A 24176-nucleotide genomic window follows, 5' to 3' on the forward strand; every position below is an offset into this window, starting at 1 on the left:
GGCAAAGTCCTCTTTTTTAATGGAGCGACTCTGGCCTTAGAGGTGATAAGATATGATTGATTAGAAGTCACTAAGTAAGCACAAGCTCCAAAAGCTTTGGCTGACGAGTCTGCGAATACATGTAGTGATACTTCCTCATTTTCCTCGACTATGTGTCTCGGAAAGATTATCTTTTCAACTAAAGTTTGTTCTTGAGCCACTTCCATCCAAGCTTTTTGTAACTGGATTGGTAGTGGATCATCCCAACCAACCTTAGCCTTCCATGCTTGTTGCACCAATAAACGCCACTTGATAGTCAAAGGATTTAGTAGACCAAGTGGGTCGAATACTTTGCTAACTTGTGAAAGCAAATCCCTTTTTGTAGTGATGTTGTAATTTACTGGCACAGATTTGATCGATATTGTGTCCGAGATTAAATCCCAATCCATACCTAACACCTTTTGTGATTCTGGTACGTGATATTCAGGGTAATCTCTTGCTATTTGATTATTCAATGTTGCATTATTAGAGGCCCAAGATTGTAGTGGCATGTTGGCACCTTGTAGCTCCTTGTTGGCCTCTTGATATAATTGTAACAGTTCAGTAGTACTGTTAACTGTCCCTTGAAAATTATCTACATATAGATTTTGACTGATTTCAGTCTTACAGGGACTTGATGATTTCTTCAGATGAGTATCTAGAGTTGCTTGCAATAGAAATGGACTGCTTGTCGCGCCGAAAAGAACTGAAGAGAATCTGAAAGTCACTACAGGACTATTGACATCTTCTGGGTTCTCTACCCATAGAAACTTAGTGAAGTCTCTATCTTCTTCCTGTAAGCCAACTCTTAGAAAGGCCTTACTTATATCTGCTGAACACGCATATTTGTTAAGTCTAAACTTCAACAGTATGTCATACAATTTCTGAGTTAGACTTGGACCTGTTTGCAAACAATCATTTAGACTGGTTCCTTGGGGTCCAGATTTAGAGCTACAATTAAAAACTATCCGTAAAGGAGTCGTTTTTGATTCTCTCATTACAGCCATGTGTGGTAAAAAATGGCCTATTTGCGTATTGTCATGTTTCACGACTTCGATGAATTTATTCTTTAATTGTTGAGCAATAATCTCATGATAGAGTTTTAAATGCTCAGGCCTTTTTCTTAGCTTTGCTAATTGAGATTTAAATTGACTATAAGCCATGTAATAATTGGTAGGTAAGGTTTTATGGTTGATTTTCCATGGTAGCCTTACCCAGTACTGTCCATCATGGTACTGTACTGTTTCTAAGTACTGATTGTATGCACAGACATCATCAGGACTTGGTTGTTCAGGAATTATTCCTATGGCATCAAGTTCCCACAATTGAGGTACAGATTCCAATCCATCATCAATCATGTGGGGGATTTTAAGTGGTGACTGTTCTTTGCCTAGTCATGCCACTATTACAGTTTCTGTATGATGTGATTTTTCAGGAGTTGAAGGTTCAAGATCTAGTATAGGTCCTGTCATCAATATGCCTCCTGCTGATTTGAGTATATTCATACCCATAGATTCTTCTGATCCCAGAATGAATCGATGATAGTAGTCAGCTCCAATCAGGATTCCGATATCCCCTATGTAGTCAGAATCAAGTAGAGGATCTGCTAATTGGATTCCTTTTTCTTTTAGGAATTTAATTGTGGCTGTCAGACCAGTCACTTCCATTTCAGTAGGAATTTTATCAACTACTATGGCTTCTACTGTCCTTTGGGATGTACCTAGACAGACATTGAGTTTTACTACTGGAAAGGTTCTACGACCAGAATTAGTAAAAAACCCTGATAAGGAGGTAGATACTTGCTTTGAAGATTTAAGTTGTAAATCTTCTGCCATCTTTTTACTGATAAAGGTTTTCTGTGACCCTTGATCAAAAAAGCCTCTAGTTGGAATACAAATTCCTTGATTGCATAGTTCTAGCTGTGCAGTAGGCAATATGGCTGTTGTAACAATTTCTGTATCCAAGTCGTTGACATTGCTCATTACTGTACAGAATTGTACGGCTGTTGTGGTATTATCATCTTTGGGCTTTGCCTGAGATGCAGGTTGATTATTGGAAGTCTGTGATCTGGATTGAGTGTTAATATCACTACAGAGTGCTGTGTGATGTACACTTTTATGACAATATTGGCAGTTCTGCAATTGAGTGATACACTCACTAGTATCGTGCTTCCGTAGACAACGGATGCACCTGTTCAGAGATTTCAGTCGATCGATTCGACTGGCACGGCCTACATAAACTGTGCATTGATAAATGGTATGTGCTTCTTGACAGAATAAACATTTTGGGGCACTTGTAGCTCCTTTTGTCTTATCTGTCTTAGGAGCTTGGTTTCCTACAGTTCTGTTAACTGTGGGGGATATAGCATAAGAGCCAACATTATTCTGTTTCCACTTTGCAGAAGAGGAGTTTTGTTGCCTTGATTTTTGACTGCCATTCTGGACATTTTTGCTTTTGTCCGTGGATTCACCTTTGGGGATTTTTTCTTGAGATCTAAGTTTTCCTCGGCTTCGTAATCTTTGTACGTAAGCTCGAAGTCCATCAATGATTTGGCTTTGTGATAAGATGTTGGTGTTATAATGAGTGCATAGGCTGTCTATGACCTCATTTGGAAGTTTCCTTTGAATGATTAACTTTATAAGCCACTCTGCATCACCTACAGGTACTTTTGTACTGAGGGCTTTGATGATTGATTCTATAGACAATCGAAATGATTGTAGTGACTCATAACTTTTATTTGGAGAGGGTAAATCCAATAATTTGTATGAGAGACGTGCAATTGCAGTCTCCTTATCACTGTAGTTATCTTGTAACAACTGTAAGGCATGGTCGTAATCATCATCTGTTAATGACAAATTAGCAATGACCTGCCTTGCCTCTCCCCGTAACTGGCCTTGCAAATATTGAAACTTTGTCGCCTTTTTGAGAGAGGGCTTGGAATTTATTATAGAATCAAAGTGTCTCCAGAAGGTATCCCAATCGTCTTCATCCTTGCCCTCAAAATATGGTAATTGTACCTTTGGGAGCTCTGCGGCTATATGTGTGATAGTTGCATTGCTCTGTTGAGTGGATGAGCTCACATTGGATTGGGTTCCTGCTTGAGATATTTGTTTGATTAAAGGATCAAGTTGATCTTGGATTTTATCTTCATACATTGTCATTTCAACGACAATTTCCTGAAGTTCCTTTCGGGTTAAATCTGCATTAGCCATTTCTGTTAGATAAATCTCTGCATGGCGTTTGATTTGTTCATACTTATCCACAGCTGCTTTTACTCTGGTATTCAGAATTATTAAATCAGGAGATGGTTGCCTAGCCAACTTTTGACATTTGTCAATCAGTTGAGTTAGGTGATTTTGCAGACCATTAAGTGTCCTCCTATTTCCTGTTTCAGCTGCTGGTGGAACACTGTCAGCCATTTTGACCTTTTCCGAGTTTTGGAGATTCCGAGATTTTTCTCTTTTTTCTGATAAATATGTATGATGTTAATGTATTTTGATAAATGAGCTTTCCTGTCTACTTAGGTAATGATTCCAAAGATCGTCCTTCATTTCCTCCCTGGAATCTGGTTGTAGCAGGTGTTCATTATCAAAAGTACTGTAATAATTTGATTTGTGACCCGAATGCACGAATGCACCAAGTTGGTAAATCTTGTAATAATTTTTTTAAAAATAGTAAATGGCACTATTTTTGCAAAGTTATTACAAAATCTGTTACCATAATAATAGTTAGATAAAATACAGTAGAATGTCTACTGGTTTTACCTGTAATATAGGGTATGATATAGTTGATTATAGATAGATTGTAATGAAATGCTCTTACAGTGATGATAACACTTTTTTAAAGAATATTATGTAATGAGCAGCTCTGAAAATCAGTAGATTAGAGATAATGCTAGATATTACACTTAAATATATATGTAATGTTACCACAATGAGGTAGATAATTTGTAATTTATGATTAAGATGCAGTTGTGTCTGTGACACTGATATACTTAAGTACTGTTGTTTCTTAACACAAAACAATATCAGTATGCTATGAATACTATGAATGCTTACTAGTTAATGGATATGGTGGCTTAAGCCACTGCAAACAATATGTTTACTTAGATATATAGCTATGATAAATATTGGCTGATAGCTAGGTTAGGCTAGAATATGTAAGAATTATTCCAATGCAAAATCAAGAAGTTTCTTATGTATTTGGCATTGAAATATTCGGTAAACGAATGATCATAAATATCTAGGTACAAAAGACCATTATTATCTAGGTTCGAAGGACCATTAATGTGGGAAAAACCTGTTGGGATTGATATAAGAGGAGACTACCAGGGACTTGTACTGAACTAAATTAAAAATTTACTGTCTGCAAATTAATTCAACTAAAATCTCTAGCTAGGGTTGTAAATCCTAGATCCTCTTTTCCTAATGACAAACTGTGGGCTGTAAGGGACAGGTGGGGTGAATGACTTGTTGATAGAAGTTCCAGTCCACCTGTAGACAGGGATCTCACATCAGCTTGTATTTTATACAAGGATAAGATTTCATAAATTCAGTTATCTGACTGAACACTGGCTCTGTTTAAATCAGGGATTTAAACATACATAGTCTAACCTAGCACCATAACTTACAGCCAATAGATTCTTATACTATAAACAACAAATTAAATTGTAAAAGTATAATAAATGACCTTAAATGTAGTCTAAACACTTAACTAAGTACTAGATATTATATTCAATTAAATGAACTTATATGATAACTTAAAAATAACTAAGCAAGCAATTGATAACTTAATTTATATATTCAAATATATATGCAGACATATTCAATTTATATGATACAGTTAGCTTGACTGAATCTTTTCCAAAACTATGGACACTTGTGAGGTTTTTACTTATTGAGGCTGAATTCTTTTCTGGCACAATGGACACTCATGAGGTTCAGTGCTTGGATAAGATTCACAGCTACACTACAATTTTAATAAACTTACTGAAATGTGAGGCTTAGCCTCGCTTTTTAACCAACAGACAGATTTATAGGATATTAAAGTTACACAAGCATACAATTGGCCAATCATACACCAAATAACCTTCAATATACTTCTCTGCCAGTCGGGGTGCCTGTCTGACAAGTTTGCCAGACTGATTAACTCTCTTGTCGAGTTTAGGCACGATATTTTGCTACAGCGTTGCTGTATGATGATCTGGTAGCGTTGCTACGTGATTGTCCCTGCTGTTGCAGAAGAATGAGTTGATAAAGATAAAGAATGAAGGTGGAGGAAACCGTGTCACCGTGATCTCCACTATACACTCTTATTTTATGTAATGTTCCAGGATTTTCCTTGTAGATATTGTCCAGGTACTCCCCCAGTTCTAGAGAGTATTCACTGGCGATAAAAAATATTAGATAAGGAGTCCTTGAGCTGGTAATGTTCGCTAAGGATCAGTCACTTGTTCACTCATTTGTAAACAAACGCGGAGTGCCTCGGGCTTTGTCGGTGGGCGCTTCACTCCCCCCATCGCCCTGCCATGCTCTCTGAGCACGGTAGCCTTCAATGAATATTGATTGATTATTTTTACAGTCTAGACTTATGATTAAGATAAGATGTGATTATAATATAATTAGATATAGGATATAAAGATTATAAGTAGTATTTGAAAGTACCACTGTTTCTTATTAAGGATTTGATTTTTAATCCTACCGGATGTTGAATCAATGTTCCAATAGTTTTTTAATTAAGAAGTCCTTCTAGAAGCTTCTGGATCCTTGAAAGATCATGTACAAAGTCACGTAGGCATCAAAAGGGCCCCTGTTGCGTACGTGTTCATGGTGCCATTGTCATCCAGGATCAAACTATAAAATGAATCTTTAATGATTCTAATATGATTTTGATACGATTTAGATATGATTTTGATATGATTTAGATATGATATAGAAATTATACATTTCTTAGATGATTATTAGATATGGTGGGTAAAAATTTCCCACAGTGGACATCTTCAAGAGAAAATTCGATCATTTTCTCCAAGGAGTGCCGGACCAACCGGGCTGTGGTGGATATGCGGGCCTGCGGGCCTCTCCAAGCAACAGCCTGGTGGACCAAGCTCTCACAAGTCAAGCCTAGCCTCAGGCCAGGCTTCGGGAGTAGAAGAACCCCCAGAACCCATCAAGCAGGATGTACAGTACTAAATACACATTACAAAGAAACTCACAGGAATATTTTCTTTTGCAAGCACTGTGGTAGATGGATGGAATACATGAAATGTGAAGTTTGTGTATCCCAACACAATGGAAAGTATCAACATTGTATGCAGTACTAAATGGGGGTGTCAGGCTCTGTATGGGTCTCTCTTCCCCTCCCCTCTCCCTCTTCCCTCCTCTTCTTCCCTCCCCCTCGTCCCTCTCTCTACACTCCCCCCTCTTCCCTCTCCTCCTCTCCTCGACAACCGTCCAAGTGGTTGGGCACCATTCCTTCCCTCCATCCCATCCCAAATCTTAATCTTGACCCCTTCCCAGTGCTATATAGTTGTAATGGCTTGGCGCTTCTGCTGATAGTTCCCTTCCCTTCCAGGCCACTACAGCTAAACCACAGGAGCTAGAGAATTTTTATTTGGATTTTTGTGCTTCCTGAAGGCTAATTAACAATATCACAAGAAAAAATAATTTTTCAGAATTTTTTTTCCTTGAGCGCCCTGGGGACATCAGCTATTTAACAGTTAGCGGTTTAAGGGTTAATCGGCGGGGTGTGTGTCATTCTGGCCTGCTGGAGCTTGTTGCACCAATCCTGTGGGATGCAGTATCACTGTTTTCGCTTCACATCTCGCGTGTCGGCTCGTGGTGCTCGCTTCCTCGTTGGCCTCTGCCTGGGCTCTGGCTCTTAGGTTTTCATCGCCATTTTGTCCTTGCTGTTTGCGGGGTCTGCAGTTGGGCAGTTTCTGCAAGTGGCCTCTTCTCGTTGTCATCCGTTATCAGACTTGTTGGTCTTTTAGGGGGTCCCGGATGGGTTCCTCCCGGACGGGGTGTGTCTGCTCGTCCGGGTTGGTTCTTTCCCGGCTTGCCAGGTTCGGGTTCCTGGTGTCCTGGTGGTCGTTCCATCTGGTTCCCTGACGGCCTTGGTTTCAGGTGCTGCTTGCTTGGTGTCCGCACCAAGGGGTTGTCCTGGGGTTTTTCCCACGACTCCGCCTCTTTCCGATGCCCGGTCAGGTCCCGATACGGGGCTGGTTCGGTCTTCTCGAGTCTTCGCATCCGGTACTTTTGACTCGAATCAATCACCATCTGTTTGATGATCAGGTGGCTTAGTCGATGGTATCCCACCAGCATGCTTCGTCTCGGTGCCGGTATGGGGTTCCTGGCGGTCCTTCCTTTTATTTTTGTCTCTTCGTAGTTCTACTGTGCTTTTTGTTGAAATGGTCTTGTCCTTCTCTCGTGGAGGTTCAGGACCGTTATCTTGCCGCATGCTGTCGCCTTGTCTCGTGTGGCGCTGGCAGAGCCACTCGATTACGGTTTGGTTTCGGTTTTGATGTTCCTTCTGCACCATTTTGCCAGCTGTCTCAGGCATTGTTTCACCTCCGGCCTGCTCTTGCGCCGCCTGAGCCGTCCTGGTCTTGGACAGGGTGCTCTTTTTCTCTCTCCCCCTCTTTGTTCTGGCCCCTTCAGTTCAGGTTTGTTTCTCTGTGGTTTCTGCTCCTTTGGGTTCTGGTGATTGGTTTATTCGTTTGCAGTCGTTTCTTCTTTTCTGGTGAGGTTGGAACGGCTGTTTTCCGGAGGGGTCCCTGGGATTGTTGATTCTTGGTTGGTTGGCCGGGGGTGCATCTTCTTGTGCCCAGTTGTGGCTCTCGGCCGTTGCCTTTGTGCTGTGGCCTCTGTGGCCCAGGATGCGCTTTGGGTTGACCTGGTTCCCTTCGTCCCTGTTACCTTTCTGGGTGCCTGGCCTGGTCGATGGCAGACATAGAATGCTCCTAATCCCATGTGCATTTCTATGGGCCATTGCTCTTCGTGCCTTTCTGAGGGGGCCAGTTTCTGGCTCATGGTCCCTTGATGCCTAGAACTCCATTCACACTGACTGATGCCAAAGTCTAATGATATACATATCAGCCTAGATAGCTCTGGGGAGCCACCGGGTCTCGCCCAGAAAATGGCATTTCATTACATTCAATGCTGGTTTTTTATTGTTTTTATTATGGTGTTTATCAAGTGGAATGATGCATTAAGCTGTCAATAAAGTTATTTATATGACAGATGACAGAACGTATAGAACATCAATATAAACAGCTATGTTCGTGTAACTAAGATGCGCACCACAATATAATATTAGAACAATAAAACACACAGTTTTTGCTATTATCACACTGTATTCACAGGTTACATATATAACTGCACATTTATGCATCATTGTGAACCACTAAGCACTTCTGGTGAGTGTGATAACCTCGTAAGCGTTGATTCATGAAGAGCATAGCCACAGTGCTCTCCAGTTGCCAATGACACCTGACAGCACAGTGTCGCCCAATATATTACACACACATCTTTATCTTTAGCCAAAACACTTCTATTATTATAAGAATCCTGGTCACTAAATCCGGAATATTAATCGTTTTTCATGTGTTTATTTTGTAAAGGAACTTGAGGTCCTCATTGCAGGAGGCATAAGGGTGCCAAACCCCGGCTGTGTGCTGTCACACTTAGCAACATTGTAACCAGCATCAGGTTCACTGATATCTGAACCTTGTACATAATCTTTATCACTGTCAGGGACTACTATGACACTATCATTGATAAATCATTGCAGATATTTATTTCACCATCAATAAGTGATGCTGTCTGTGTGCATCTGTTTACTAGCGACCTGAGGAAGTGGATGTGAGCCTCATGTTCTCTCAGGAGTTATCCTACATCAGTCCTATGCTAGACCTAAAACTGAACCCTGATTGACACATGCACCACAGGTAAAACGACCCCGGTTGACGTGCGCAGTCGAAGGGTTAAGCGGGTCACTAGTCCGACCCCAGTTGGTCTATGAAACTCCCATACCACCCATGTATCATCTTGAAAAATTGGGCGAGATTAGCCTCAAGTGTCTAGACATTCTCTTTCATAAATGACAAAGAGTATGGACATGATGATCTGAGGTTATGTCCTGTAACACACTTGGGTAATTATACTTGTACAGTATAATTAAACACAAAAAAAATTAGCTTGTGTGGACGAGAAGCCACATTAGAGGCTGATTGTTCATGTGGGAGGCAGTGGTTATTGTTATTTGTTTGATTAAATGTTGTATTCTATAAGCTGTAATCAGTGGTTTGACTTCATTTGTTCCTATAGTATGAGAAATGAGGTGACTTTGTCAAGACACTGTTATAATGAATGGAATTTATATTTTTTATTTGATTGTAGCTAGAAATGGTATTCAAATTAACTGTTTGACTTGATAATTGGTGAATTAATTAAAGCTTTCTTTGCATACCTGTTTGTCAATGTTGCAAGATTTTATCTGCCTGATTCTTGTTTATACTTAGATTTCATCTGACTTATTTTTCCAGTCCAAAGTAACTTCCCTGATAAAAGTGATGCCTGTTTTATCAACTATATTCTCTATAAGCTGGTACTGTACTGGTCCCAAGAAGGAGCCTTAACCTTATGTTCTTCTTGAAGTATCTTGACTTTTGAGAAGATGCATTTCAACTACTGTCTTCTCATAGCATCTTCACTGTTGAGAAGATGCATTTCAACTTTTCAACTACTGTCTTCTTGAAACATCTTGACTTTTGAGAAGATGCATTTCAACTACTGTCTTCTCGTAGCATCTTTACTTTTGAGAAAATGCATTTCATCTCTGTCTTCTTGAAGCATCTTCACTTTTAAGAAGATGCATTTCTACTCCTGTCTTCTTGAAGCATCTTGACTAGAGAATATCCATCTCAACTGCTGTACTATACTAAATTTTGTAATAATGCTGTTACCTCAGGACAATTTCCTTGAATAAAATAAGGTAATGTTAAAGTTGTTGCAGTAGTGTGTCACCCGGCACAGTGACCCACCCACCATGGTGATCTGTTATTATATTTACTCTGTCGAATTTATTCATCACTTTACACGTGTTTCCACTTCCATTTCCAGCAGTCTGTAGTGTGAATGTTGTTCTGGTAATTAGCTTAAAGTTAATACAATACTATACCAATTAATACAAGAAATATATATATTAACTAATCGACCATCTGCACTCACCAGTGACAAACCAAAACTAGTAGAGTAAATTTAAGGATTTTGATGGAAATGGTTGAATTTTCTACAAATTTAGTCTAATTTCATGTTGGACAAACCTGGCAATGAATTTTCATGTACTTTTGGCTATACTGGCCCAACCACTTGGGGTGGACGGTAGAGCGACAGTCTTGCTTCATGCAGATCGGCGTTCAATCCCCGACCGTCCACAAGTGGTTGGGCACCATTTCTTTCCCCCGTCCCATCCCAAATCCTTATCCTGACCCCTTCCAAGTGCTATCTAGCCGTAATGGTTTGGCGCTTTCTATCCCTGATAATTCCTTCCTTTTGGCTATACTGTAGTAATTTGTTCCTAATGATTCAGAAAGGTTTGCATGCACATGTTCACACAGACACAAATACACACTTCCACGTTGCTGGAAGACAGAAGAGTCAGGGGGGGGGGGACATGATCACCATGTACAAGATTCTCAGAGGAATTGACAGGGTAGATAAAGACAGGCTATTTAACACAAGGGGCACATGCACTAGGGGACAGGTGGAAACTGAGTGCCCAAATGAGCCACAGAGATATTAGAAAGAACTTTTTTAGTATCAAAGTGGTTGACAAATGGAATGCATTAGGCAGTGATGTGGTGGAGGCTGACTCCATACACAGTTTCAAGTGTAGGTATGATAGAGCCCAATAGGCTCAGGAACCTGTACACCAGTTGAGTGACAATTGAGAGGCGGGACCAAAGAGCCAGAGCTCAACCCCCACAAGCACAAATAGGTGAGAACAAATAGGTGAGTAAACATGCACAGAGATTCAAGCTATGGAAACAAAGGTGCCAAAAAAATATTAGAAAGTTTTTTTTTTTTTTTTTTTTTTTTTTTTTTTTTTGCAAACAGAGTGGTAGATGGTTGGAACAAGCTAAGTGAGGTGGTGGTGGAGGCCAAAACCATCAGTAGTTTCAAAGCATTACACGACAGAGTTCTAGGAAGACGGGATACCACGAGGGTAGCTCTCATCCTGTAACTACACTTAGGTAATTAAACACAAAAAATGGGTTTATTATAGGAAGAGGCCTAACATTCAAACATACTGTACCTGTAATTCGGACAAGCAAGAAATAATAGCACGTCAGTGAGGAGAGAGACGGAGAAAACTTTGAGAAAAGGATAGTGGACAAATGTAAGACAGAACCAAGTCTATTTTATAAATTTATTAAAAGCAAATTGTAGGTAAAGGATAAAATTCAGAGGTTGAGAGTGGGAAACAGATTCACAAAGATGAAGGGAAAATGTGTGAAACACTAAACAGTTCTAAAGTGTCTTTGTGCAAAAGGAGGTTTTCAGAGAACCAGACACAATGCAGATTTCAGAGAACAACATAAAACACATAGAATTGTCTAGAGGTGAAGTAGACAAAATACTCTAGGAGCTAACTAGCAACAAAGCAGTTGGCCCAGATGGAGTCTCACCTTGGTTTCACCTTGGAGGGGGAGAAGAAGAGGTGTTAGTGCTTGGAAGGAGAGTCCCCTTCCATTATAACAGCAGTGATGACATTTCTGGGGTACTCTCTTTGTTACATTTTGCAGGCATACCACTAGGACCTGGTTGTGGCCCACTGTTGAGATAGGTCCAATAAGGTTGGGCCCTTGCCTGCTGTTGGTTGGGGTAGGTCCTTGGTGGAGCCAGATGCCCAAGCCACTGCTTTTCCCTTTGCTGTTAACTCTTCTGCTTGTCGGTGCCATTGTGCATCACAGAAGGATGGCGCCGATTGTCATTCAAGTTTGTTCTTTCATAGTTCACCCCTTTGTCGTTGCCATGGGGAGGGGGGGAGCTAATTTTCCCAACTCCCGTCCCACTACTCTTTTGGGTCATCTTCCGTTGGCTTTTGGTGGAATTAGTCAGTCTCTCTCCATGAGTCTCTCTCCTCTCTCCATGAGCCAGGGCTCATGGATCAGAAGTCCTCCCCCACAACTACAGCAGATCATTGCAGTGTGGTTGGGCTTGGGCATAGTTGAAAGGACCTCATGTATTCGGTGGGTGTTCTGGTTGTTCCTGGTTTCAAAGTGGGACTCTGTGGAACTCCAATACCGTACATACTCAAGCTGTCAGATTTGAACAGCTTCATTCACTGTCAGACCTTTTGCATGACTGCCTTTGCTTAAGTTTGCCATGGTCTTAGAGGATTCTTGGATGGTGTCGTCTGGACCTCAAAGATGCATATTGGCACATCCCAGTTGATCTAACTTTCAGGGACGGGTTAGGTTTCATCGCAGGTCGTCAAGCTTACCACTTCAAGGTTCTGCCCTTTGGCTTGAATCTGGCTCCCCACATTTTTACCAGGTTAGCATGAGGTAGTGGTGACCTGGCTCCATCTTTTGAAGGTTCATATGTTTGCTTACCTCGACGACTGGCTGGTTTGGGTCTCCAGTCAGTATGGGGGCCCAGGGATCTGGTTCTTCCCCATCATACTAGGTTCAGGTTCCTGGTAATCTGGTGGAAGTTCCAGTTGGATCTGCTCCAGGTTTGAACTTGGCTGGGCCATGTTGGGACTCTGGGTCAGCATCTCTGTCACTGCCCCCTGTGGCTCTGCTCCACCTGTAGCAGCTTCACCATCTGGTGTTGATCAACCCTGGGCGACTTGTTGGTAGATCAAGTAGTTGTGCAAGAGCCTGAATTTTGCCTGGCAATCCCTGTCTGAACCCCCTGGACAGGATGTAGCTCTGGGTGCTGTACTGGTTCCTCTGGTTCTGTCCTTTTGCTGCTGCCAAGACCATTGGGTTCAAGCCTCACCTGCCTTTAATCAGCTCTTGCTTCATCTGCTGCTTCTTTGGACTTTTCAGGGTTCAGTCCTGTGGTGCCATCTTCCCCCATTCACTTGATGTGTTTACAGACAGCTGCTTCTGGGGTGAGGCTTCGTGACCAGCACTTGCTAGGCCTTCCAGGGTTAGTGGCCGGGGCCGCTCTATCGGGCGAACAGCATGGTGCTGAATTTGTGGCCGTGTGTTAGGTCCTACTAAGGATTCAGTTTCTTCCAGGCTCTGCTCTCTGGTTCCTTTCTGACATCTACCCAGCTGTTCATTTCCTGAACTGTGGAGGTTTGCTTCAGCCCTTTCCCCTTGGAGCTGAACGTTTTGTGTAGCTTGGCTTCTGGAATCTCAGGGTTTGGTTTTCTGTACAGCTCATGTGCGGATGTCCAGTGTTCTTGGGGAACACGTTCTCTCTCTTCCGCCCCATTTCCACACAGTGGACCATCAACACATGTCCTTCTTCTGGGTAATTAAGGCATTTGGTCACCCCCAAGGTGAACTTTGTTTTGGCATGGAACTGGCATCTTCCCTCTAACATGGCTTCATTTGAGATTTGGGTGGTTATATATAGGAGCTGCCTAGTATGGGCCAATAGGCCTTCTGCGGTTACCTTTGTTCTTATGTTCTTATTTCCTGATCGGGAGGCTCTCAAGGTGGATACCTTTCACTTGGACTGATCAAGTTGGGGGGTGCATATACCTCTTTTTCCACATTCAGTTTTTTCTCCAAGTGTTGTCCAGACTAGAGTTGTACTCGGGGAGGATGATCCCTCTGGGCCCTTGGCAGTCGACTCGGCCTTGGTTTCTGGCTCTCTTGGCTCTTCTGTCCAAACCTGGGCATTTTTTTGCAGCTCTGCCTCTATCAGTAGATCATCCTGGCAATGTATCTCACTCATTCGAATTTCTCCTCTGCTCTACATGTCTAGTGTTTCTGATGCAGGTTTATCTCCATCTGTGTGGCAAGCAGATGGCTGGGTTGTTGGTGTCCAACTTGCGTATCTTCACAGCGGTGGTATGAAGTTGCCTGGTGCTTCTTTGTGCCTATTCATTATTTTCCTTCAGTATCCATTCAGGTTGTCCTGTTCTTGTACCTGGATGGGGTTCTGAGAGTTCTACTCCATAAGCCCGGCCTGGGGCCCAGGCTTGACTATTGAGAGCTTGGTCCAACAGACTGTTGCTTGAAGCGGTCCTCCTTGTCGTGGATGTTCATAAGATCAGCATCTTATGCCTAATGCTATTGCTTCTCATTGTTTGGCATTAGCAGAGCCTCTGTTGCTTGTGTTTGGCATCACTATGACTTCATTGCTGTCCCACAAGTTGTCTTGTGTGATTTTTCACCTTCAGTCAGCTCATGCTGCTCTGAGCCATCTTGGTCTCTTGACAAGGTCTTGGCGTTTCTTTCTTCTCCACATTCACAATTTCCCCTTCTGTCGGATATTTTTCTCAAAGCTGTGTTTTTGTAGGCTCTGACCTCTAGCTGCAGAGTTAGGGAGATTTATGCTCTTCTCTGGAGACTTTCAGCCCAAGTGGCCAGTTTGTTCGTCTGCAACCTTCTTTTATTCTGGCCAAAAAACCAGCTGGTTTCTGGAGGGGTCCTTTGGTGATTGATGCTTGGTGGTCCAGCAAGGGAGAGAGGGGGTGCATCATTTGTTGTGTCTAGTGGTGGTTCTTCGGCGCTATCTGCGTGCTCCCAGTTCTGCATCTGTGGACACCTTTTTAGTTGACTCTTTCTCCTTTCTTCCCTGTTCCAAGGCTCATATTTCTCTAGTTACAATGTGTAACAACCTGACATTTAGTGAACATAACCAAGCAAATATAGCTTTAGCCAAGAAAATGATAGGATTATGAAAATGTTCAAATCCCAGGATTTAACACAATGTGTCAAAAGGGGCCAAAAGAATATCTGGGAATAATGATGTCTGACAACCTAACGTTAAGGGAGCATAACCAAGCAAATACTGTGCTACTGTATAGCATCAGCCAGAAAAATGATAGGATGGAATACAATAACCTTCAAATCTCAGGATCTCATCACAATGGTTGTACTTTTCAAATCACTTGTGCTGTCCTGTACTGCTCAATACTCACTTCAGAGAGTATTGCTCAGTATTTCTCAATGGTCCAGAGTTAAGCTTAGGGAGTGGGTAGGGGCCCACAAGGAAAGGATGTTGCATTATTTTCAATACTTCATATGTGCAATAAACATTTAGGGGCCGGGAAACGATTTTCTCAAAGTTGCTCAAACAGTTTCAAATTTTTTGTGCATAATCTACTAGGCAAATGCTCAAACTTTGTCTAAATGATCAACAACGTAACATGGAAAAACAAGAGAATCAAAAATAATTATAAAATTGAATCTCGAAAAATCCAGAATTTGAAGTCAGCTTCAAAAATATAAAATATCACCAATTGTTCATTTGGTATTATTATGTTCTCAGAAAAGCATATGATCCTCATTTTCATAGATTTAGAATACTGTACTGTATAGGTTTTCCGTATAGTTTACTGTAAAAAAAAAAATCGTCAATATGGCATTTGAAATATGCGCCAAATTTTGAAAAAAATAATTATAACTCCAAACGTTTAGGGTTTATGAACAAATCCAATCTATGGGGAATGTAAAGCAGACAGTTGTGCACACTACTAGTATATGTAAAAATGGTGAGAATTGGTCAGAAACTAGATTTTTTGAAGCTGACTCAAAGTTGAAATTCTGTTTTTTTTTTTTTTTTTTTTTTTTTTTTTTTTTTTTTTTTTTTTTTTTTTTTTGAGATAATTCAAGGTAAAGTTATCGACACTGAATATGGTAGTTCTAATTTATTTATTTATGTGTATGTTTTAATAATGCTGGGCATTCGTATACTAAAATGTGAAAGTTGTAGGTCAATATGTTTTGAAATGAAGTTAAGAAAAATTATGAAAACAAATACATTCACAGATGTACTTTGTACGTACATAAAACTAATAGTATAATATATATTTACAACATTTCACAGGGTATGAATTGATTGCCATTGTCTTTTTTATCATCTGTATTGCATATTTACTTGTGTTCAGATGAATGTCACTACTGTATATTTAAACATGCATTGCAGTAGTGCTTGTGTTAGTGGTAAAAAACTAATATATTTCATTAACTTTCTTGCTTATGTATGATAGGCCCTCATCTAGTCTACTCCCCATTGTGGTAGTGAGGGAGCAGTGTGCAGGAGGAGGGGGAGGGATGGGATGGGTGTGGGATGCTGCGAGGGGCAGCATCACTTGTGCTGATGAGGTGAACGGCATGAGGTGGCCGTTCCTTCATCTTCCTCTTAGACATGTAGGGCAGTGTGTATAAGAACGATGCAACTGTGATGTTGCATCCACGACTATGATTACTTCTCACGACTATGATGCCACATAACACCCAATTTTACTGGACTTTTTTTTTTAAATATTCTATTTTTAGTCAATATTTTTTGTTTCCCAGCCCCTAAGAGACTGTAGTAAATTTGGAACATCTGTCCTTTAAATTAATTTGGCTGCTCTTGTGTGACAACAGCTGGTGTAGAGTACTCCATCTTGCATCTGATTTTCATAACCAACTTATTAAATACATTAAACACTTGTTCCAACACTTTGTGACATTTTCACTTTATGAATATAAATCCCTGTTGAACATTTTTAAATAGAAGAATAACTTGTACTACTCAAGATTCCATTTTATATCTTTGCATGAAATGAATTACTTCACCTGGTGTAGATTTTGTATTGGTCTTTTGTTGCTAAGCTGAGACAACAGTTTTATTAATTAAGAAGAAATAGATTTCTTGGTATAAAGTTAAAAAATCTGAGCAATAAAAATTAAATGCTGGATTAATTAGAATATTAACTATTTATAACTTTAATTCTCTCTGGATTTGATGGCTGGCTAAATGCTAATTTAAATTAATCTTCATATGGTTAGATTCATTTCTAATTATAAATTATAAAATCTTTGGATCAGATTTGTTTTGAGCTGTAAATATTATTTTATCAATATAATTTTTACATTGCTTGAATTTGAGATTAAAGACATAATACATTTTGATTGCAGTGCTATGAAGAAGTTCCAGTCTCTTGACCGCACCGCACGCTCAGATCAGTCGGACACAACACTGGCTACTGTTCACCAGAACACCATCACGGGCATCGCCATACACACAGGCGACAAATCCGGCTGTACTGCCATCTCAACATGCGGAGCAGATTCACAGCTGGTTATATGGAACTTTAAGGTTGGTGGCTGAGGGTTTTAATAATACAGTAGACTGTTGTTCTATTGCTCTAATACATTGGTTAAGTATTGTTTAACTGGGCTTGTAAGGTGTAATTAGAAGTTTCACAAATTTTTTCCAACGCAGTAAGATTCATTATTTTCTAATTAGCTAAGTTTACATTCAGGGAAGGCCTGATAAAATACCGGTTTGGAAACATGGTTATAGATTTACAGAACACGTTGTCAGGGGGCTATACTACATGTAAGGTCGCATGATTGTTTCAACTATAGGTACAGCAAATACACAAGAAGGGGATGGGAACTATCATGAGAAAGCACCAAGCCATTACCACTATATAGCACTTGGAAGGGGGGGTCAGGATAAGGATTTGGGATGGGACGGGGGGAATGAATGGTACCCAAGCACTTGGACAGTTGGGAATTGAACGCCGACCTGCATGAAGCGAGACCGTCGCTCTACCGTCCAGCCCAAGTGTGGCAGTGTGGTTGGATATAAGTTAAGAGCTGCCAGGTATGGGTCAATATGCTTTCGGCAGATTTTACTATTCTAATGTTTTGTAATAAAGAGAGATTAAGAAAGGTTTATTTGCATATAAAAAAACAGAGGTAAAGGGTGACGTGATTGCAGTATACAGATGCGTGAAGGTAATAACAGAGTGGATGTTAATAGGATGTTAAATATATCAGTGGATAATAGAACACAAAATAATATACCAGTACACCAATTGGATAAGCTTACAGTAAAAACAATGGATCGTGTGTACACAATAAGGGTAGTTGACTTGTGTAAAAAATCAAATCACGTACTAGATGTGGGGTCACTAGATTGTTTCACGTGAAGATTAGACATATCCAATGAGTTTGGTTATGGAAAATAGGAGCTGCTTAGCATAGGCCAGTTTGCCTCTGTAGCTTCATTACATATTCGTATGTTGTTATGAGTACAAGTATGTACATGTATGTAAAGTAGACATTAATATTCACTATAATTAGTATATATATGCTTTCCTAGTGGAAGTCTGTACAATATATTCTCAACCCACAATGGAAATCAGGAATATTTTCACACATTTTCAATTTTGTAATGCTATTTATTAACATATAATTTTTGTTTTACATGTAAATGTTCTCAACTTATTTCCCAATACACTATTATCCTCTGTCATAAGATAACAAGAAAAAGGATAGCATAATACTGTATATTTCTATATAATAATGATAAATATATTTTTTCTGCTGAGCAGCAAGTTAACCCTCAAACCGCGCATATCATATATAAATGATATCAGTGACAAAACCGAAACTGCGCACATCATTTATACTGTATATGATTTCGTGTCTAGCGCTATAATTTAAACGCCCCACCTGGGATAGGGGCAGCTATAGTACAGCCACGACCGATAGTTGCCAGATGCCACCTAGAAAAAATATCCAGGCCAACATTCTTGGGTGTTACAGCGTCAGTATTGAGCAAGCCACCAAGGCTGGTGTACGCAGCACGAGCTCACAGCACCGCTGTTCAGCTTGTGCCCACAGCATCGCCTACAAATACCATAATATAAATGATACTGCTATTATTTAGCAGTGATAGTATTACTGAATCCCCCTGACTGTGATAAAACTGACCAGGATTTTGATAATAGCAGGATTGTGGTGATATTTGTGAGATAACAGCGAGAGGAGTAGGTTGGGAGCTGCCATTTTGGTGAGGGAGGAGCGTCGTCTGCACGACTTGGCATGTTGTTTACTGATGGCCACTATGATCTTTGGGCACCATACCAGCTTATTTGTTCAGGTGTGGTGAGTAAAACAGGTAGATACTTATATATAATGTGTGTATATAGCGTAATAACACCACAAATAATATTGTTGGAGGACAAATATTAGTGCGTCTGGCCTTGAGGGCGGCCACCGATCAGCTGACTGTGTGAGTAGCTACGTCTTATGGCCTTTACTCACCATACAAGCTTAGATGTACAGTTATGGTGAACAAAACATGTAAATACGTATATATAACGTCTGTGTATAGTGAATAAATACAGAAAGAGTATTGTGGGAGGTGAATGAGGGCGAGTGAGGTGGTGTTGAGGGAGGGAGTGGCAGTGAGTGGCTCGCTGGTGTTTGGTGATCACTCCTCGTTGCTTTTTGACTCACAAGACCAACTTAGTAGTTCGTTATGGTGTACAAAACATGCAAATACTTATATATAACCTGTGTATATAGTGTAACAACAGCAAAACTATTTGTTTATTGTTTTATGAACATAATAATTGAATCACTAATATGCACACCATAATTTTGAGTACAGCGATGGTTCACACATTTTATAATATAAATATACCATAATTCACAGTATGGAATAATATTACTGCAAAAAAACTAAGAAAAAATCAATCAGAGACATTGAAATAATTAGGTAATAATATATTTGTGGCAACTGCCGTCTGACAGCTCGGGCGGAGTAGACCTCGTCTGGCGAAGGCCCTGCCAACGCCCCTTTTTTGCCACACTTCCCTACCCTATTGTGGCTAAAATGTGCCACCTACGATTTTTTTGTTATTTTTTCCGTGATCAGGGAACAAAAATGAACACTTCTATAAGACGAAAGAATATTTTGTATTTTTTTTTTTGTTGCGCCTGTGGGTGTGAATTCCATTTGGGCCCCTAGCGGTTTGAGGGTTAACCAACCTTGTAATGCCTCAACCCGTTCTCGCACTTTGCTTATATTCAATATTGGCTTATTTAATAAGTGCATATGTGGCATATTAATTGATTGTTAATATTTTAGTTTACCTTGAAAAGCTTCATAGAAAACACCGACCTCACCTAACCTTCTTAGTATGTTAAGATAAGCATCTTATTGCTTCTTAATTACAATTATTACTTAACCTATACCGTTGATTACAATTATTGATTACAATTATTTAAGTAATAATTACAATTATTACTTAACCTATACCGTTGATAGGTTAAGTAATACTTGTAAATAAGAAGCAATAAGATGCTTATCTTAACATACTAAGAAGGTTAGGTGAGGTCGGTGTTTTCTATGAAGCTTTTCAAGGTAAACTAAAATATTCACAATCAATTAGTATGTCACATATGCACTTATTAAATAAGCCAATATTGACGGTAAGCACGTGCGAGAACGGGTTGCAATGCCTATAAACAGCTGGAGGTGTTTTGGTTTCCTCCACATGTAAATGTCTGCTAATGATTGGCCAGTCATATATAAAAGGAAATAATAATTGTAGTATTGCATAATAATAGTGCTCCAATAACTGGGTAGATTGATAATGCAAATAATATCATCAAAATGTTTGCACAAATATTTGGGCAGAAACAATGTTTATTAATATTACCAATTTGTTATGCCTTTACTTTTATAGAATAGGCAACAAGACAGGTAAAGTTACCTATCTAGTACTGTATTAAATATCTTTGAATTGACTTAGGAATAAAAAAATTTCCATCTATTGTATTATGTTAAATTCTCTGGTAGAGTTCCGATAGTGGCTCCTGAACCTAGCAACCTAGATAGCTCCACCCAGTTCAATCAATTCACGAAGCAGTTACCCAAACACTTACGAACCTGTACATCTTTCCTCAATCTTTGGCAGCTTTGTTTACAATTATTAAACAGTTAATGAGCTCCGAAGCACCAGGAGGCTGTTTATAACAATAACAACAGTTGATTGGGAAGTTTTCACGATTGTAAATTCTTTAATAAATGTAACCAAAGCCGTCAAAGATTGAGGAAAGATGTACACGTTCGTAAGTATTGCATAACTGCTTCGTGAATCTGGCCCCAGATCCGTGCAAGGCATTGTAAGCTTATCGGGACCAGAGGCCAAAACCTGTCTCCCTCTACAAAGTCACAAGGTGCAGGTGTATACTAGAACACTCTAACCTCAAGAAAAGATCACCAGAAAGGTGGGCAAGCCAAAATATACAATCAACAAAGTATACAAAGCATAGAAAATGAGACGAACTCCTGAAATGAACACGCCTGGTTGTGAAGCACTTCACTCACTAGGTTACCTGTGCATCACCAAAGAACTGTGCCCATTCCTTCTCGATTCCCTTGCCTTGACACATCAGTCATTTAGCCTGGCGTGCCACACACACAGGCTTCGAGGTTAGCATTCATTTAATCCCAGTTTTTGAAATAAGTATTGACTGTCCTGGACACTGTTTTTTGTCCTATGGGGGGTCGTTTGCATGTGTATTTGTTCTGTAATTTAGTATTTGCTTCATGATGCATGTTTATACCTTACTTCTTTTGTGGACTGATGAACTGTTCACCTAAAACTGCTTCTGCATAGAGTGATCATTTCTAGGTTTTCACTGGTGTTGCTTCTGCTCAGCCAGGGTTGCCTTCCTTGGTGGAATTGGTGGCTTTCTCAGAGAGGCCAGCTTCCTAAGGAAGGTGCCTCGCTAGCAGCAATGCAAAGGTCTTTCATTCATCTAAGAGATTGTGGATAGAGGCAGTTGGAGTTTTCATATAAGGGTCTCACAGGGTGCTTGCCCTTGTTACATGGGCAGCCACCACAGAACTCTTGAAGTGCTCCTTGTGGCTCTCTGAGGGGGTCGCCAGATTCTGGCTCTGGTCTCCAGTAGGGCAAACAGAACTCCTGTGACTGATGTACTTACCTAGTTATGCTTGCTGGGGTTGAGCTTTGGCTCTTTGGTCCTGCCTCTCAACTGTCAATCAACTGAAGTACAGGTTCCTAAACCTATTGGGCTGTATCATATCTACACTTGAAACCGTGTATGGAGTCAGCCTCCACCACATCACTTCCTAATACATTCCATTTGTCAACTACTCTGACACTGAAAAAATTATTTCTAATGTCTCTGTGGCTCATTTGGACACTCAGTTTCTGATGTGAAATTTTTGATGTGAGGCAGTAGTGAGGAGGCGGCTCAGTGAGGTAACTTCAGGAAGCCACTGGGGCTCTACCAGAAAAAGAGTCATTTCATTACATTCAACACTGGTTTTTAGTGCTAAATTAAAAATGCAAGTTAACAAGAACGATAAAACGTGGAATTTTACCAAAATAAGAAATTTTGGAATGCAGAATTATTTATTCAATAATAAAAGTATTGAAGTCAAGCATATACATTTGTATACATATTCTTTCATTTAAGTGTGAAGTATAATTTGCTTTGTTTTATATTTTTGGTGATTTCTTTTACAACATTATAATTTCTGTACGTCATTTTCTACTTTTATTAGGCTCAAGGTTTTGTTAAAAAGAAAATTGTCTACTGTACATTACTAGTACCTGCTTTTCCATCTAAAGTGAAATGGATCAATAATAACTTATTACATTTGTATCCAGTATTTTCAACTTCCATACTGTATATTCAAACATAAGTTCATACTACATACAGCTAGAATACACCTACAGTATGTATGTCATCATCACATGCACCAAGTCATTCATACAGAGAGGAGTGTTCTTGAGACACCTGTGAAGCTGGGCAGGGGGTTATCAACACGGATGTGAAGAACATCGCTAAACAACGACAAGCTTTTACTATAAACAATGTTTCTTTGCTGTATGTTTATCTTGATAACACTTGCTGTTAAATGTCATTATCTTGGTCACTAGATACCCATCCAGGTTTACTTGTGTAGTTAAAATTTAGTACATTTATGCCACATTTAAGTATAATCTTAAGAGGTTTCCCACTTGCCAGACTAATTTTTGTCACTTACAGTTTACTGATAGTTTAAGGATATACAGTAAAATACTGTATTTAGCTTAAGGAGAACATTAAAGACATCACACACCACGGTATTGTTTTAAGTCATAGGTGAGGAACTATGGTTATCACACATTAATTAAGTCTTCCCTAATTGTACTAAATTGTTTGTTCTCTTTTTTTTTTTGCAGTCACTGGAGCAGTCAGTGTCAGACCTCCGCCTGAGCTAAGCCACTACTTCATGTGCCATATTAACGTGCATTAATATCTTTTGTTGGTTAAAATATTTCCGTGTCTGAAAACTACAAATGGTGCACAAAGAAAGTTTGATGTTGAAACCTATTTTTATTTTGATCTTATCCTTTGATGAATTTCTTTTGTGATTTCTAAAGATTTGTCCGTATGTTTGTTCTATTTTTACAGTTCATTGTTGTTGGCAATTTATTGTACACTTTGTTTTAGAATTTTCCCACAATGATTAATTTGGAAAGTTATATTATCGCTGATTCCAAGCAGTTGAACACTGGATATATTGATTAATTAATCTTCCAATATTTAAGAGAGTTCACAGAGGCATTCCAAAATAATAAAAAACAAATAAAAAAAAGAGGAAAGACCATCGTTTTATTTTCCTTAAAAACTAAATTAATACAACATTGGCATTCTGTGCACTACTTATAAGGCATCCCAATTGACAAGGGTTCACAAGGCTTTGCTAATTTTCTTTTTAGGTTACTTTATTTCTGCATGATATACCTTGGAGGCTAGATTATCAGAAGAACTGTACAGTCCCTACCCCCACCCCACCCAACCATTCTTCGGCTTAACCCTTCAACTGCGCACCACAACTAGGGTACTCTTTAGGTCTAGCATAAGATTTGAAACTTGCTCACAATAAACGGGGCATCCATGCGATGCTTCAGGCCTCCAGCAAACAGCCACCATCTTGAACAAAATTGTGGGCTTCCTCATGTTAGCAGGTAGGCTCCAGTTTGTATTCAGCAATCATGTGTGATGCACTAACCTTTGGGTAAGAGTGTCACCATATAGTTTGCACCACGGCATCACTCACAGAGGAGGAAGTTCGCCAAGAACTGCTTGAATGTGATGTCGATGATCCTGATTGTGGTAGGGATTTAACACAAAAATCAGATACAAGTGAAAC

General features: G+C 39.8%; 1 protein-coding gene across 4 annotated transcripts in view; it reads left to right on the forward strand.

Moving 5' to 3' along the window:
- The window catches only part of Arpc1 (Actin-related protein 2/3 complex, subunit 1A), a 67334-nt gene extending 43709 nt beyond the window's left edge, over positions 1-23625 (forward strand). For all 4 annotated transcript variants that reach the window (XM_045745638.2, XM_045745636.2, XM_045745639.2 and 1 more), the window contains exons 9-10: positions 17117-17297; positions 23203-23625. In XM_045745638.2, coding sequence (XP_045601594.1) covers positions 17117-17297; positions 23203-23241 — 220 coding nt within the window. In that variant the 3' untranslated portion in view covers positions 23242-23625. The remainder of the gene's footprint in view (positions 1-17116; positions 17298-23202) is intronic.
- The last annotated feature ends 551 nt before the right edge of the window (positions 23626-24176 follow it).

This window comes from Procambarus clarkii, chromosome 16, assembly GCF_040958095.1.
Source record: "Procambarus clarkii isolate CNS0578487 chromosome 16, FALCON_Pclarkii_2.0, whole genome shotgun sequence".
NCBI lineage: Eukaryota > Metazoa > Arthropoda > Malacostraca > Decapoda > Cambaridae > Procambarus > Procambarus clarkii.